Source organism: Mandrillus leucophaeus, unplaced genomic scaffold (assembly GCF_000951045.1).
Source record: "Mandrillus leucophaeus isolate KB7577 unplaced genomic scaffold, Mleu.le_1.0 Scaffold1301, whole genome shotgun sequence".
In the NCBI taxonomy this organism is placed as follows: domain Eukaryota; kingdom Metazoa; phylum Chordata; class Mammalia; order Primates; family Cercopithecidae; genus Mandrillus; species Mandrillus leucophaeus.
The window spans coordinates 235,663-253,473 of record NW_012101257.1 but is presented as its reverse complement, the minus strand read 5'-3'; the positions used below and the strand labels follow the sequence as shown (position 1 = coordinate 253,473).

Below are 17,811 nucleotides of genomic sequence, written 5' to 3'. Positions count from 1 at the left end.
ATTGGTATTCTGAAGTTTATCTCTGTGGAAACACAAGAAGTAGATATACTTTGTTGTCTTACTTTGCAATAATATTTAAAAGTACTTTTGTTTTGTTTTTTAGAGGGAGTCCCACTCTGTCACCCAGGTTGGAGTGCAGTGGCACGATCTCAACTCACTGCAACCTCCGCTTCCTGGGTTCAAGCAATTCTCCTGTCTCAGCCTCCCAAGTAGCTGGGACTACAGGCACCCGACACCACCCCCGGCTAATTTTTGTATTTTTAGTAGAGATGGGGTTTCACCATATTGGTCAGGCTGGTCTCGAACTCCTGACCTCAGATGATCCACCCGCCTTGATCTCCCAAAATGCTGGGATTACAGGTGGTGAACCACCTTGCCCAGCCAAAATACTTTTTAAAATAGCTTTTAAACCCTAAAATGTGAATTCTAGAATTTAATATTTTATTGACAACTTAAACATTTATATTTTTATTCTATTTAAGGATGGATCATTTGCTTTAAAAGGGGATATGGGAAATCTTGCTTTCTTAGCCCACAACTGCACTATCTAAGACTAAAGATGCTAAAACAAAAAAATGAAACTGCATATTAAGGAGTTTTCAAACTCACATAAGGGAAAAACTAGTAAAAAGAAGTATAAATATGATTCAGAAGGCACTTTTCCAGGGCTTTATAGTGTTAAAATTTTACTTTTTTTGGACCCCTCAAGTTGTGGCATCACTTTGAGATGAATCATTCAGAGACTAAAGAAAAAAGGAGTTGAATATTTTAAATGTAGATATGATGAGTTTCTTAAAAGCCCAAAATGTATCATTATAGCTTTTTAAACCAGAAACGAAAAAGCCATTGAAGTGGGTAAGTTACTGAACTGCCCTCAGAAAGGCACACACAAGCCCATTCAGCTGGCACTGCCAAGTGCTTGCTGGATGGAAACTCAGCAAAAGAAAATCACAACAGTGCCACTTTTTTTTTTTTGACATGGAGTCTCGCTCTGTCCTCCAGGCTGGAGTGCAGTGGCGTAATCTCGGCTCACTGCAATCTTCGCCTTCTTGGGTTCAAGCGATTCTCCTGCCTCAGTCTCCCAAGTAGCTGGGACTACAGATGCCCACCACCACACCCACCAAATTTTTGTATTTTTGGAAGAGACAGGGTTTTGCCAAACAGTGCCACTTTCTAATGACACAGTAACTTGTTAAATTAAAGCTCTAGCAGCAAACATGAAGGCTGAGTTAATCTCTTCTCTGCAGGATTGTACTGGTGTCTTACAAATGTCCAAGTCAGTAGATAAGGCTGCGCTTGATGTTTTGCTTGTGTTCATCTGGTATCAACATTGCCTAATCAAATTCCTTTTTTTTTTTTTTTTGAAACAGAGTCTCCCTCTGTCACCCAGGCTAAAGTGCAGTGGCACCATCTCCGCTCACAGAAACCTCTGCCTCCTGGGTTCAAGTCACTCTCATGCCTCAGCCTCCCAAGTAGCTGGGATCATAGGCACCCGCCACTACGCCCTGCTAATTTTTGTGTTTTTAGTGGAGACGGGGTTTCACCATGTTGTCCAGGCGGGTCTGAAACTTCTGGCCTCAAGTGATTGGCCTGCCTCGGCCTCCCAGGGTGCTGGGATTACAGGCATGAGCCACCGCGCCATCTTTAATACTGTGTGACAAAGCGGGGAAGAAGCAAGAGCACATCTGCTGCACATCAGAGTGTCACGGTTGTCATAAGGAAAAGCAGTTGTGTGATGAATCACGAGTTCAACTACCCCTTTTTTCATGAAACACCATGTTTATACTTGGCAGACACATTACTGGAAATGAGGCTATCCCTTTAAGGTAAACAAGCGCAGTTTTCCTTGCCAATGATAATATTCAAACTTTCAAAAGGAAAATTATATTTCGGATAACTTACACCAACTTCCATGAGCTTGTCCACTTTCCAATACTTAAAGTATTCTTAAGTACTTTAAAATACTTTGAAAATTTTATTACCACCCATCTCATCAGACTGCCTAGTAGTATTAAAACATGTGATTCTAAAAATTGAGATGTAATTCACATATCACAAAATTTACCCTTTAAAAGTATATACATCAGTGCTTTTTGTATTATATTCACAGAGTTGAGCAATTGTCACTGTTATCTAGTTCCAGAACATTTTCAGCACCTCAAAAACAGACCCCGTACTTATGAGCTGTCACTTTCTATCTCCATCTGTCCCCAGCTCTGGCAATCACTAATATAATTTCTGTTTCTGTGGATTTGCCTACTCCGGACATTCCATATAAATGGAATAACTGATGTTTTTACACAACTAATAACTGTGATTTCCAAAATACTGTATAAAATATGAAAAAATTTTAGAAGATCTACAAAACTCAGTGGAGCAATATTTTCCAAGTGATCAAAACATCATTTTACAAAATCAGAAATGGGCAAAAGATTCATTCAAAGTGTAAGCTAGATCAATGGATTTTAATGTAATATTGTATGGGAAGTTTATTCATATGGTTTCAGATTGCACACTACCATGAACATTTAAGAAATACCACTTCTTGAGTCTGATGTGGTATCAAAAATACATTTATATTTGTATTTGCAGAAGCAAATATGAGAATCAACCTATTTTCTATTAAGCCAAACATTAATGAAATTTGCAAAAATGTAAAACAATACTACTATTCTTTTTTTTTTTGAGACGGAGTCTTGCTCTGTCACCATGGTGGAGTGCAGTGGCGTGTTCTCGGCTCACTGCAACTTCCGCCTTCCAGGTTCAAGCGATTCTCCTGCCTCAGCCTCCTGAGTAGCTGGGTTTACAGGCGCCCGCCACCATGCCTGGCTAATTTTTTGTATTTTTAGTAGAGACGGGGTTTCACCATGTTGGCCAGGATGGCCTCTATCTCTTGACCTCATGATTTGCCTGCTTCAGCCTCCCAAAGTGCTGGGATTACAGGCGTGAGCCACCACGCCCAGCCAAACAATGCTGCTATCCTTACTCATTTTTTTAAAAAAGTAGTTACTCATCATAAAAATATGTTACTTATATTAACATGATAGTCTCAATATTATTATTTTAAAATGAAGAAATATGTAAATGTTTTTTAATTTCTCAGTTTTGATTTTTCTGTTTTTTTTGAGACAGAGTCTCACTGTGTCACCCAGGCTGGAGTGCAGTGGTGTGATCACAGCTCACTGCAGCCTTAATCTCTTGGCTAAAGTGATCCTCCTACCTCAGCCTCCCGAGTAACTAGGATTACAGGTGTGCCCCACCATGCCTGGCTAACTTTTGTACTTTTCTGTAGAGACATGGTCTCACTCTGTTGCCCCTGCCTGGTCTCAAATTCCTGGGCTCAAGTGATCCTCTCGCTTCAGCCTCCCAGAGGGCTGGAATTACAGGTGTCATCCACCGAGCCTGGCCCTCGGTTTCAGTTTCTAAACTGAGGCAGGAGAATCGCTTGAACCCAGGAGGCAGAGGTTGCCTTGAACCGAGATCATACCACTGCACTGCAGCCTGGGTGACAGAGTTCAACTGTATCAAAAATAAACAAAAAAAAAAGAGTAGAGCTTTAGACTGAGGGGAGCCTGTCCACCCCACAATTCTTGGGGCTCCATGAGGAAAAACAGAGGTACCCTACCCAAAAAGGAGGAGTCTGTGGTGTCCTTTCTGTATTCCTGAAGGGTCCTTGGGCTGCCAGAAGTTTTCTTGGTGTCAAAAGTGGCAAGAGGAAGAAGAGACAGTAGTAAATGGAAGAACAAGTCCTAGAGTAGCCAGTTTCAGAAGATCTTGTTTTCCAAATGGCCAAGAAGGTTTTACATTATCCTTGGCAAAAAATCATGTCAACGAAAGGAGAAACAGAGGGAGCACATATAGTTAGCAGGGGTTTCAGAAGAGAGAAATTCAGTTGACTGAGAAGCTGTCACAGAGAGAACAGAGGACTCAAATAAATGTACGTATACATATATAGCCTAAATATCGGTTTTAATTAAGTGTACTTTCGACTGTACAGCTCTTAAAATATTTTTATCAGGTTTTAGCTGGGTTAATAGCAAACATTCCTGTTTCCTGGTTTTTTTCTTTCTGAAATTTATACCAATGGTGGGGCATATTTGTTTATTACAGGTCTAGAGGAATCACTATTTAAAGCTGTTTGTGTTTGAAACCCAAGTTTCAGAACTGTAACACCAGCCCTTGTAGTCTGTATCTTTCATTTGACAAGTGGTCATTCCTAGTGAAAGTTCTTTAGTTCTTTAATTGTTTTATTGAATTTTTCTACTTCTTATTTTTTTTGAGATGGAGTCTCACTCTGTCACTCAGGCAAGAGTGCAGTGATGTGATCCCAGCTCATGAACTGCAGCTTTGAACTCCTGGGCTCAGGTAGTTCTCCCACCTCAGCCTCCAAAGTAGCTGGGACTACAGGTGCACACCACAACACCCAGCTAACTTTTTAAACTTTTTCGTAGAGACAGAGTCTCACTATGTTACCTGGGCTGGTCTCAAACTCCTGGGCTCAAGCCTCTGCCTCCCAAAGTGCTGATATTACAGGCGTGAGTCACCACACCCAGCCCTCCTTCTTTCATATTATTTATTACATCTTTTTTTGTTTGTTTTTGAGATGGAGTCTCGCTCTGTCGCCCAGGCTGGAGTGCGTTGGCATGATCTTGGCTCACTGCAGCCTCTGCCTCCTGGGTTCCAGCGACTCTCCTGCCTCAGCCTTCCAGGTAGCTGGGATTACAGTCACACGCCACCACGCCCGGCTATTTGTTGTATTTTTAGTAGAGATGGGGTTTCACCATGTTGACCAGGCTGGTCTGGAACTCCTGACTTCAGGTGATCCAGCCACCTTGGCCAGGGGATCCAGCCACCTCAGCCTCCCAAAGTGCTGGGATTATAGGCGTGAGCCACCACGCCCGGCTATAGTTTCATTTAAACACATCAGGATTCATTTCCCTTGGCTTTGTTATCATTCTTCCTGCGCTGGAGTATTGGTTACTTATTCATGCAGGCTGCTTGAGGGCAGGGGCTTAGCATTAGCCTGCCTTGCTCCTATAGAACCACAGTCCACATTTGCTGATTGGAAAAGGACCGAGTAAAAGATTATACACTGTGAAGGCTTCATAGATAGTAATTGACCAGAATGCTGTATAAAAGGAAATAACGAGAGAGGTTCAGGACAAGTATTTGAAATTCATTGGAATATTTTGCCCTTAAATATGTTGAGACCGGGTGTGCAATTTTAATATGCACAAGAATTAACTGAGAAGCTTATCTAAAAGGAAGATTTACTGGTCCCATTCTTAATTCTCTAGGTTTTAAGTAGGCCCAGGAATCTGCATTCAAAATAATTTTGGATACAAGTTTTAAATTGAAAAAGCATTATGGGCATAAGGAAAAAAAAAAAAAAATCAGACCTACCTTAGTCCACAGATTTTCTTCCCTGGAGCCAACAACTGTTAATGTTTTCTTATGCTTCTTTATGTTTCTTCCCAGCAATTTTCAATTCATGTCTAAGCCTATTATATATATGAATGACTTTTTTTTTGGTAATGAAAACATATAATTGGGGGAATATTAAACATATTGCTTTATCTTGCCTTTTTTTTCTCTCTCTTGAGACAGAGTCTTGCTCTGTCGCCCAGGCTGGAGTGCAATGGTGCAATCCACCTCCTGGGTTCAAACGATTCTTCTGCCTCAGCCTCCTGAGTAGCTGGGATTACCGGTGTCCACCATCATGCCCAGTTAATTTTTGTATTTTTAATAGAGATGGGGTTTTGCCATGTTGCCCAGGCTGGTCTCAAACTCCTGAGCTCAAAGTGATCCATCCCCCTTGGCCTCCCAAAGTGCTGGGATTATAGGCGTGAGCCACCACGTCCAGCATATCTTGCTTTTTTTTTTTTAAGCACTATATCTTCAGACTGTTTCTAAATTCTACATATAGATCTGCCTTTTTTGTTTAATAATTCTACAAATTCCACTGTATTATCATAGGTCTATACTTTAAAATACTTTATACTGTACTTTAACAGTTATACTATATTTTAACGGTTATCTATTGGTAGACATTTAAATTGTTTCCAGTCTTTTATTTTTTTATTTTTTTTAATTTGAGACAGAGTCTTGCTCTGTTGCCAGGCTGGAGTGCAGTGGTGCGATCTCAGCTCACTGCAACCTCCACCTCCTGGGTTCAAGCGATTCCCTTGCCTCAGCCTCCCGAGTAGCTGGGACAACAGATGCATGCCACCATGCCCCGCTAATTTTTTGTATTTTAGTAGAGACGGGGTTTCACCATATTGGCCAGGATGGTCTCAATCTCCTGATCTCGTGAACCGCCTGCACCCAGCCCCGTCTTTTATATAACAAATGATAAACAAAAAATCCTTACATATTAGTCTGTGTTCATATGTAGAAAATGATGTTAGAAATGCAATTGCTGGATTCAAAGATGTGTGCATTTTAAATTTAATACTTAGACGCAGCACTTTTCACAATCATTCTAAGTGATTCTGTCCACGTGGTTTGTGAATGCACCTACAGAAATAGTTTTTCAGGGGAAAGAATGAAACAAATAATTACCACCTACATTTTAGGAGTATTCTCTTCGAGGCCAACAAAATAGAAATGTTACACAAAAACTCACTGACCGTCTTCAAAGAGGACAACATTTATTTAGTTATACGTAAATAAAAATTACTTGGATACATGAGGGAAAATGATAAAGCACATGATATAAATATACAATTAACCTTTTATAATATCTTCAAAGAACGGCAAATAACAAACAGGAAATATTTGCAGTAATTCTTTACAATATTCTCTTTTACTCTGTTGTCAACATGAATACTGCAAGCAGGTCTCTTTTTTTTGACAATGGGAACTTCTCATTTGGTAGAAGTAGCCACTTTCAAAAACATAGTAAGTCAACACACAACTGTACAAACTGAACGTGAACAAGTCTAACTTAGATGTAATTAAATTTGAGTCATTGGATAAAAAGTTTATATTGATGATACACAACCAGCAGTGCAAGCATCCAAATACATTGGCTATAGCACCATTTAAAATATTTAACACTGCCTCTTGTTAATTTGATGTTGTCGGAAAATGAAAGTAATGAAGCAATGTAGTTTTTAAAACATATAACGTGTGTTTCAATCTAATCATCCTAATTCTATGGCAAATTACATAGAGAGAGATAGAAGAGGGAGCATTGCCTCAGCTTTAAGACTGTCGTTATCAAAATAGAGAGCTGGATTCTTTAACAGCAGCCAAAGCTGTAATGATAACACATAGGTTGTTGTGTTGAACCAAATGGAATATGACATGCAATCTATTGGCTATAATAATGTGCAGGCAATTCCCGAGTCATTGGAGGTAATATTGAGTGTATATGTTAACCATGCTTTTGTTTCTCCATTCCATTAGCTGCCTTTTATTATTTTGGTGGTCCTTTCATGATATGACCCCTCCCACTAGACATTAGAGCAGGAAATGATGGAGATGGAACAAAAAGAGAACTTGTCCATTGAATGACTTGTTAACAGCTCAGAAGGGTATGGTTGAGTATAACTGAAACTGCTGGCTAAAATTACGCTGGGGGTGACATTGTTTGCTTCCAATTCCTAGTAGCATTCCTGCCTCTAATTGTCAAGGATAATTGAGAATGGGCTGTATTCACTTTAGATAAATTTGACCTAAGACACTGGCAATGATAGTCAAGGATTTGTGTGGGTGTGATGATCAAATTGTGAGTAGAAATTTAAATAGATTTAAACTATCTGTAAACAACTAAGGCAGTCAGAAATTTCAAACGATCTGGGAAGAACATTCTACAGTCTGAAAAACGTTTGGTTTAGAAAAATAGACATCTCAGATAAAGAAAGGGCATTATTAGATGTCATGGATCACAGTCATCTTCTGTATGAAATCAATCAAGAGAACTGTTTTTAAAACTGTGCCACACTTAGGCGAATGGTCTACAAAACAACACGAGAGTCTAGAGATGGGCTATTTGTTATCACTACTCCAGTGTCAGGTGTGGCACAGACATCTACACTAAGGGCATTCTATTTATTACCCTCACAAATTGATAGTGTTATATTTTGGATTACCAACATTCCTTGGAGATGATTTAACGATTAACTTTATTTGTCAGTTAGCAATTAGTTCTATGTTACATTTTTTGGGCAGAAGAAACTCAGAAAAAAATATTACAGGCCCCAGATCATGTTTATCATCTAAGAGGCCAATGATATGAATAAAAGTGCTTGAATTGTAGCCCTTTATTTAATGTTGTGCGTACAAATCCGGCTTCTGCTAAGGAAATCATTATTGTTATTTCTTTGTTAAGGTTTTGTCTCAAGATTCCATTTATAACTGGATAACAGTGAATTAGGATTAATGGCAAATGTCTTCTTTTAGAGGAGGATTTATGAAGCCCGATCCCTAGCTGCAGAATTCCCTCATAAAAATACAAGCTGTGTTTCTTTAATTGTACTAAATTGTATTACCTGTGGAATTAGAGCTTGCCTTTGTTTGATGCTAGTAGATCAATAGCTCCCTGTAATAATTAATTTCTGAAATCTCGTCATATTCTTGTGCTTGAAACCCATTGATCTGGAATCTTTCTGGAAGCACACAGATACTTCGGTTTTGTCTTACAAAGAAGTGGTTGAGTTGAAAAGCTTTTATTCCCTGTGTGTGTTTTAAAAGCTGTATTTAAAAACCTAGTTCCAGTAGATGACAAGAGAATGATTTTGATAAGGGTATTTCTACCAATTATTTACTAGGCTGTCTTTGAACAACACTGTCATCTTTAGAATGCATGTAGTCCTTAATACCTTCCAGCATTACATCTCCCCAAACAGAGAGGCAGTGCTGCTTACAAATGAGGCTGTGACAATGGCATTTACAAATGACAGTGCCAGTTACTGTACAAAATGCTTTCCCACGTCCTGTCATAGGTGCCTCACAGCAACCATGCGAGGTAGGCATGAGTATTACAGTGAAACCCACACGGAACATTACATGATACTAAACATGTGCACCATCCATGTATTTTCTTCTGGATTGTTCTATAATTCGAATGCACGGCTGAATAAGTAAAAAGAGTATTCCTATCATGTAAAGCAAACCACATATGTAGAAGGAAAAATCATATTTTTGCGTGATGTCATAGATCCACCCTACAAAACAAAAAAGAATATATTCACTGTCATGGAGTTGATGCAATAAAAGTCAAGAATATAAAGCAGGCATTTATTGCTGCTATAAATGTTTCTAAAATAATTTATATGTCATTTCATACCAATAAAATGTTTCATTTATCCATTTCTTTTCCTTTTTTTGTTGTTGTTTTTTATATTTTTTGGTTCTCATTTAGCAATTTTTAAGGGTGTGCTATACACCAGTGTTCCCCGTGCCTGGGGAGGGCTGCATTCATAAAGCCATTTGGTTGCTTTGGAAGGCATTTGAAGCAATTCCCGGCTGACTCATGGGGAGAACCTTCTGGTTCACTCGAAGGCCCTCACAAGGCCAGTAGTGAAAAGCGAATCCAATGATTTTCTTTTTTCACAAGTGCAAACACAAATTTTTCTAAAACCTACAAAAATGATTCTAAAGTTTTTAGTGTGTATCAAAAGAGGCTGGGCAGAAGACATTTGAACTTTCATTCATTCTGAAGTATTTGAGGGTACACATCTGTTCTAGAAAGAATCAAAATCTTCAGGTGTTATAAAATTCACACTTATAGCCACAAAACTTTAATATTTACATTTATAAAATTCTAAGTTGCCAAAGATACTGCCATAGATGCTGACTAAATTATGTTATTTTCAAATAATAATTTAATATTATAATTTAACAGCTTAATATAATCATCTTATTAGACATTCTGTAAAATACCACTATATTTCATGAATTCTAAGACACTGATGTGCCATTATTTTATATATCAGTAAAAAATAAATATTCTTGTCAATTCAAATATGACTCAGTATTTCCTCAGGACTTTGTAAAAGGCATTCTAATTTCAGACGTTAAAATATGAGAAAAACGTGTCTCAGAATCTATGAAATCTGTTTCCTATATTTCAGTGATTAATTCTAAGAATGGGTCACAAGTCATGGTTCCCACGTAGTCAACTACGCAAACTGAGTGGATTGAGCTACACGCAAGAGTTTTATTTATGGTAAAAATGTCATTTTTTCCCCTTTTAGTAAGCACATTAGCAAAGACTTAAAATATAAATGATTTAATGGCCAGGCTCAGTGACTCACACCTGTAATCCCAGCACTTTGGGAGATCAAGGCGGGCAGATCACATGAAGCCAGAAGTTCGAGACCAGCCTGGCCAACAGGGCAAAACCCCCATCTCTAAAAAATACAAAAATTAGCTGGGTGTGGTGGTGCATGTCTGTAATCCCAGCTACCCAGGAGGCTGAGGCATGAGAATTGCTTGACTCCAAGAGGCAGAGGTTGCAGAGGAGCCGAGATCGTGCCACTGCACTACAGCCTGGGCAACAGAGCAAGACTCCGTCTCAAAAAATAAAATGAAATAAAAAAAATAAGATTTTATGATCAAACATAGTATTCCGTGGCCACTTTTCAGAAACATCTTTAAAACAACGAATTGGCAAACGAGTGCATAAATGCAACTTAAACTTCTCCTATCAAGAAACAGCCACACAAAAGCAACTAGGAAAGGTGTAAACCAGTCCCTCCGACTTCCTGGTTGTTATCTGTATCTCTTTGTTTATCGTATCTAGTGTGTGATGACTATGCCTGGATTATCTATTTACAGGGATCAGTCAAGGCATTCATAAAGAAAAACAAACAATTGCATACAAATTTATAATTTTTTTTACAAAAGCAACAAGTTAAAAGGTATGAATTTTGTATCTACTTTAAAAGTAAACCAAGTTTCTGTATTTGTTATTTTATGTAAAAAATAGAAATGAAAAAAAATCTGACTCTTTAGAAGTGGCTCAGTAAAATGCTCTAGCATCTTTTCTTAATCTATAATTGGAGACAAGGGGGACAAAAAAGATTAAACATAATCCAAAAGTAATGCTTCAGCTTCAGAATTGAATGGAAAGGCAATTGACACTGACCTATGAACAAAAACACACCCAACTTCTACTCAGTGTTACCAGTTGGCAACTGTGGACAATTGTGAATTAGGATAAAATGAGCAATTCAATTGCAAATAATGCAGAGTGATCTGTATCAACAGAGTAGTGATGGGAATAACTGTAATCTACAATTTTAAAAAAATCAATAAATACAAATGAGGTTCCCATAGTCCACTTATCTCCATATGAAAGCTGACCAGGTCATTTTAACGGCTAAATCCTCGCTTTCCACATGATCAAGTGATTGAGAGCAGGAATGATGACTCTAAGTAACAAACACCTGAATGCTTTGTTTCAAATGGCTGAAACAAGTCGAACTATTATTGCTGCTTAACATGGACCTCAGAAATGGGACAAAATCCCACCTGGCTGGAAAATTAAGCTGTATTTCATTCAGACTATTTATTTACTTTTTGGTGAAAGGGGTTGATTATAAGCTCCAGGCTCTGTGATGTGGCCCCTGCCTAGCTTTCTCCCCTGCTCACCAGCACAAGCCATGCTGAATTTGTTAGCATCTCAAACACATTTCTCTTGGCTCTTTGAACATGTCCTGTTCCCCCTTCTGGGTGGAATTATTATTATTATTATTATTTGGGACATAGTCTCACTCTGTCACCCAGGCTGGAGTACAGTGGCACAATCGTGGCTCACTGCAGCCTCCACCCCCTGGGTTGAAGAATTCTCCTGCCTCAGCCTCCCGAGTAGCTGGGATTACAGGCATGCGCCACCACGCCCGGCTAATTTTTGTATTTTTAGTAGAGACAGGGTTTCCCCATGTTGGCAAGGCTGATCTCAAACTCCTGACCTCAGGTAATCCACCCACCTCAGCCTCCCAAAGTGCTGGGATTACAGGCGTGAGCCACCGCGCCTGGCCAAATTCATTACTATTATTATTTTTAATGGTCCTCTTTCCTCTAAAAATATAAACATTTATAAAAGCATCTCCACATGCCCAAGCTTCAAATGTAACTCATGTCAGTTTTCTTTTAAAAAAAGCACACCCAACTTTACTGAACAATTTAACATAGCACTAACTGTAGGAGTAGTCCTAAATTTCATGTTAAGTTAATCCCATAGGTTTTCTCCAATCTACCTTTAGGATTTATTTATAAATAACTCTGGATCCTACCATCTCCCTTTGGTGCCTGTTTTAATATTTCTGCTAGTTTGAATTCAAACTCAGTCAGATGTAAAGCAGGTCAAGAGAGACAGGACTCTACCAGGAGCTTTGACCCTCAGCACATGTTGACACAACTTTTTCAGAGAGAAGACAGTTCCCACAAGCTGCCTTCCTCATGCATCCTTCACCACCCGTCCTGGAGGTCTGACCTCAGTTCCTGCATTTGGAACCTGGGATTCTTGGCAACCCAGGATTCTTGGCAACCCTCATCCAAGCACCAATTCAAACCTATAGCTTCAAAGTAAAATCTGGTTCCCGATTAAAGTACATTTTCTTTTCATTTGAGTCTGTCAAATAAGTAATGCTGTTTTTCTTATTAATTAAATAAGGGCCTCGGCTTTTGGTGGAAAAGGTTGCAAATTATTAAGGTGTTAGATTTTATGTGACTGGAAGAGATGTGTGTGGAATATTGGTCAGTCAAATCTGATGGCTGAGGTTTTCCCACATTATACACTGAAACATCTAGGAAAGTATATACTACTATTACATAATTTTGTATTTTATTTTATTTTAATTTTGAGACAGAGTCTTGCTCTTGTCACCCGGGCTGGAGTGCAGTGGCGTGATCTTGACTCACTGTAACCTCCGTCTCCCAGGTTCAAGCAATTCTACTGCCTCAGCCTCTCACGTAACTGGGATTACAGGTGCCTAATTTTTGTATTTTTGTAGAGATGAGGTTTCACCATGTTGGCCAGGCTGTCTCCAACTCCTGACCTCAGGTGATCCGCCCACCTCAGCCTCTCAAAGTGCTGGCATTATAGGCGTGAGCCACCGCACCCGGCCTATATTATATCTTTAAAGGGATTGAACAAAACACCCAACAATATTATAAATAAATTAGATCAAGAAGTCCATGCTGCTGAATGACATGGTTGAAATGTCTGTTCAATATCTCTGATTGTACATTCTTGAAATTCTTTTTTTTAAAAAAAGGAAATGTGAACAGTAATTTTCCTTGCAGCAAACCCAGCTAAGCAATAATTTCTAGTGCACTTCGAATTTCTAGCAAGAGTGTAATGTGGTCATTTAGTCACTCATATTGCGAGTCGCTCTGAGCCTACAGTGCACATAAATGGTGGCTTGCATCTGGAAAGTCAATAAATGAAACATCATGCAGGTAGCCAACGAATGTTGTTCATCATTCCTTAGTGCACGAATTCAATGGAAGATGAAGAAACCAACAAATGCAAATAAACAAAGTCCCCTTTAGCTTGCTGGCCTAGACAGGCACATCCGAATGTTGATTTTGGGGTTTCCATAGCACCACATGATACGAATCATAGAAGGCTCCCAACCATTAACACAACGATTTCTATCATCCATGGTGGATCCCATTCCACTACAGAACCCACCTCTAGGGAGGAAGCTCGAAGCAGTCAAGAGATAAGACCTGATGACTGAGGGTTGGGTATAACTCCCTGTCCTCTACTTGTCATTCCTCTCTCTTCCACTCAAGAAAGCTCGCTAGAATGCAGATGAATGGACAGCACAGGACCACAGGGATGGGATAAGAAAACTATCCTGGCAAACTCTGGTGCTTTGACTAACACTGATCACGAGAATCACTCAGGCCACACCTCACAGTTGTGTTGTGATGCTGCCATTGAAATCTGATGGATCAAGACAAAACAACCCGAGCCTGCCCATTAGAAGAAAGTACCCCTGGATCATGCAAAGAACCATCAGTGACAGAGTCCATTTATGCATACAATGTATCTGAAGGACCTCCAATAAGAGGGCAGAGGAGCAACTACTAGGTCCCTATACCTCCAATGGATATTTAACATCTCTAGCAGGCACCATTGGCTGACTGATTGAACTGCCAATCCCAATTCTTTTCTCTTTTCCTTCGTCTAGTACAGAGGCTGGAAAGCAAAATACTCCATTCAGAGCTCCCCTTGAAGCTTGAACTAGCTGTGTGATATAGTTCTGGCCAATCAGATATAAGTGGAATTCTGATGGGACTGAGCCTTTCCCCACTTCCTTCTCCCTGCTATAAATGATGATGCAGTGGCTGGAGATACAGCAACCATTATGTCACCATGAGGCAGTTAGCATGAGGAAAGGGCCAAGAGGATCTCTGAGACATTGCCCCAACATCCTCCAGTCCCTGAACTCTATATTTCTGGTTATGTGACAGAAATATGCTTAAACCATCATTGTCAGGATGTTATAATCAAATGCATTCTGACCTGACAGAGAATTTTACATAATGAGATCAGTGAGCAATTTTAGACCTTTCAACTGCCAATATAGTTTGCTCTGTTGCTATAGCCATTTTCACTTAAAAATGCTGCATCTGCATCTCTGTGCACAGGCAGACACCAGGAGCAGCTTGCTCCAGGAGGAGCCCTATATGTAGCCCTGAGGATTCCTAAGGGGACTCTTGGACCTTAAACCTTTAGTCAGCCGACTGCCAGTGTTGTCTGCTGCATAGGCAAAAATCTATGATTTCTTGTACTTTAGATTTCAAGGGGATTTAAAAGCGTGTTTGTTGGCACAAGCTCTCTGCCAGTGGGGGTCTTAAGGGAGGAGGTGACTTTATGACTTATAGAAAGACTAGGAAAAAAGGGGCAGGGAGGGCTTTGTCCTGTACCCATGGGATTCCTTCACCCACTGGGGAGAGATACTCCTGCCAGAGGATATGAGAATAAAGAGCCTGTAGGGCCCAGACAGGAGGGTGCTTGGGGGTGGCTGGGGGAGGGGACATCTGAACAGGTGAGGCTCCACTGGGTTAGCTCGAGGCTCTGCACAAAACCTCCAGCAGCTCTGACAATCACTACCAGCCCTGGCTGGCTGGCTGAGGGCCACCACCAGAGAGCACCTTTGTATTGGCATTCTGCCCCAGCCTTTGCCATGCTATGCAGACTCCTATCTCCAGTTCTTGGACAGAAGATAGACCTTGTTGTCTTCACCCAGCAGCTGGTGTCTTGGGGCGTCAGTCTACCTGCCCAAACCTGACCTGCCTTTCCACAAAGGCACTGGCCCAGACACAAGATTCCTTGATGCCCAAGGCTTCTGGTATGCCCGAATACCAAGTTCTCTGGTGAATTTGCCTCTTGTAAATGAAGGGAATACACGACAGAGATCATATCCTAGATGTTGCCAGCTAGTGTCCTTCAGGCCTGTGGTAGGCAGAATGCTCCTATCCCTAATTTCTCTACCCCATGAATATGTGACCTAATTAGGGCAAAAGGGACATTGCAGGTGTGATTAATTTAGGACCTGGGCTGGGGAGATGATCCTGGATCATCTCCCCAGGTGAGCCCAATGTAATCATAGGCACCCTTATAAGTGAAAGGAGGTGGCCAGGCATGGTGGCTCACGCCTGTAATCCCAGCACTTCAGGGGGCTGAGGTGGGAGGGATCGCAAGGTCAGGAGTTCGAGACCAGCCTGGCCAATACGGTGAAACCCCATCTCTACTAAAAATACAAAAAACTTTAGCCAGGCGTGGTGGCGCATGCCTGTAATCCCAACTACTCAGGAGGCTGAGGCAGGAGACTTGGTTGAACCCAGAAGGTGGAGGTTGCAGTGAGCTGAGATCATGCCACTGCACTCCAGCTTGGGTGACAGAGGGAGACTCCGCCTCAAAAAAAAAAAAAAAAAAAAAAAAGGTGAAAGGAGGTGGCAGGAAGTCCGAATCAGAGAGAGGTGGGAAGACGTTACACTGCTGGCTTAGAAGATGGAGCAATAGGGTACATGCCAAAGAATGAAAGTGGCCTCCAGATGCTGGAAAAGACAAGGAAACAAATTCTCCCCTAAAGCCTCAAGAAGGAATTCAGCTCTGCTGATATCCAGACAGTAAGATAATAAATCTGTATTTGTGTGTGTGTGTGTGTGTGTGCGTGCTTGTGTGTATGCATGCATGTGTGTGTGTCTGTGTGGAGATGGGGTCTCACTGTATTGGCCAGGCTGGTCTCGAACTCCTGGGCTCAAGTGATCCTCCTGCCTCGGCCTCCCCAAGTACTGGAATTACAGGTGTGAGCCACCACGTCTGGCCAATCTGCATTGTTTTAAGCCACCATAAGTTTCTGGCAATTTATTATAGCACCAATAGGAAGCGAATGCAGGGCTGGATTGAGTCCATGGATGTGTTCTGTTGCACCTGCCACATGGTGCTTTGGAAATCTGTTGGTGCTACCTAACAGTACAGATTCTTAGCTTCCCTTTGGGGAGAAACAACACCCAGAAGATCTGGCAACAATTCTCAGTATTTCTTGGTGACAGAAATCAGCTGGAACTGCCCAGAGGCCACCTTCTTCAAATGGGTAAGGAGCCCAGCAGTATTCCATCAACCCATCCGCTTTATTTCCTCACTCTACCAGCCTGACTGCCTTATCATGTGGATAGGATCGAAAGTTCATCTACATTTCATCTACATTCTACATAAAAGAATGGCCTTGGCCGGGCACGGTGGCTCATGCCTGTAATCCCAGCACTTTGCGAGGCTGAGGCAGGTGGATCACCTGAGGTCAGAAGTTCGAGGTGAGCCTGGCCAACATGGTGAGACCCCATCTCTACCAAAAACATAAAAAATTAGCCGGGCGTGGTGGTGTGCACTTGTAATTCCAGCTACTTGGGAGGCTGAGGCAGGAGAATCGCTTGAACCTGGGAGGCAGGGGTTGCAGTGAGCTGAGATCGCACCACTGCACTCCAGTTGGTGCGATAGAGCAAGACTCTGTCTCCAAAAAAAAAAAAAAAAAAAAAAAAAAAAAGAAAGAAAGAATAGCCTTTAACTTACTCAAATGTATAAATGAGAAATTAGGGGGCAGGAATGGGAAAGGAACATGTGCACAAATGGAAACCTCCTTCTTATCTTGGACTTTATAACATAACACACCATATCTACATGCACTCTGAGCTCTTAAAATCTCACAGAGTTTACCTGCAAAAGGTGGTCCCAGCAACGCAGAGATGCCATTAGCACAGATGATGATGCCGTAGGCATTGGCCAGGTGTTCAATGCCAACCAAGTCTTCAGTCACTACGGGCATTAGGGAGAAATAACCACTGGAAAACCCTATCAGTGCGCAGATGACCGCCAGGCCAGCGTACGTGTGCATCAACGGCAGAATAAAAATACTGAGGACAAGGGTGAAGTTGGCCAACAGGAAGACGTTCCAAACACTGATGCAAGGTAAGTCGGCTATGACGCCCAGGATCACTTTTCCGAAGATGTGAACTATTGCTATAATTGACGTCAGAGGGAAAATGTCGTTTTGCTCCGACAAGTTATACAAATTGACGATTTCTGGGAGGTGAATGAAGGGGATGACAAAGCTGCTGTATGCAAACAAAGCCCAGAAAATAAAGGCTACAAACATTCGATTTGTAAATAGAGAGGCTGTCCCAAAGTAGCCCGAGTACCAGTCCTCGAAGCCCTTCCTGACTCTCATGGTGAGCCAGCTGAGCGTCTTCAGAATCCGGAGAGCCCACATGTTCTTCCTGTGCCCGGCCCGATCGGGGCACTCCTGGGCTTGCAGGTCGCCGAGGGTCTCCTCGTTCCCGGGCCCA

General features: G+C 41.2%; 1 protein-coding gene across 1 annotated transcript in view; it reads right to left on the bottom strand.

Annotated features, from left to right (window-relative positions):
* Positions 1 to 6,621: 6,621 nt before the first annotated feature.
* Positions 6,622 to 17,811, bottom strand: part of SLC16A14 (solute carrier family 16, member 14) — a 41,120-nt gene continuing 29,930 nt past the window's right edge. Inside the window, exons 5-6 of the mRNA XM_011972817.1 lie at positions 17,183 to 17,735; positions 6,622 to 9,170 (exon numbers count right to left, since the gene is read on the bottom strand). Of these exons, the coding sequence (XP_011828207.1) occupies positions 9,019 to 9,170; positions 17,183 to 17,735 (705 nt within the window). The 3' untranslated portion in view covers positions 6,622 to 9,018. The remainder of the gene's footprint in view (positions 9,171 to 17,182; positions 17,736 to 17,811) is intronic.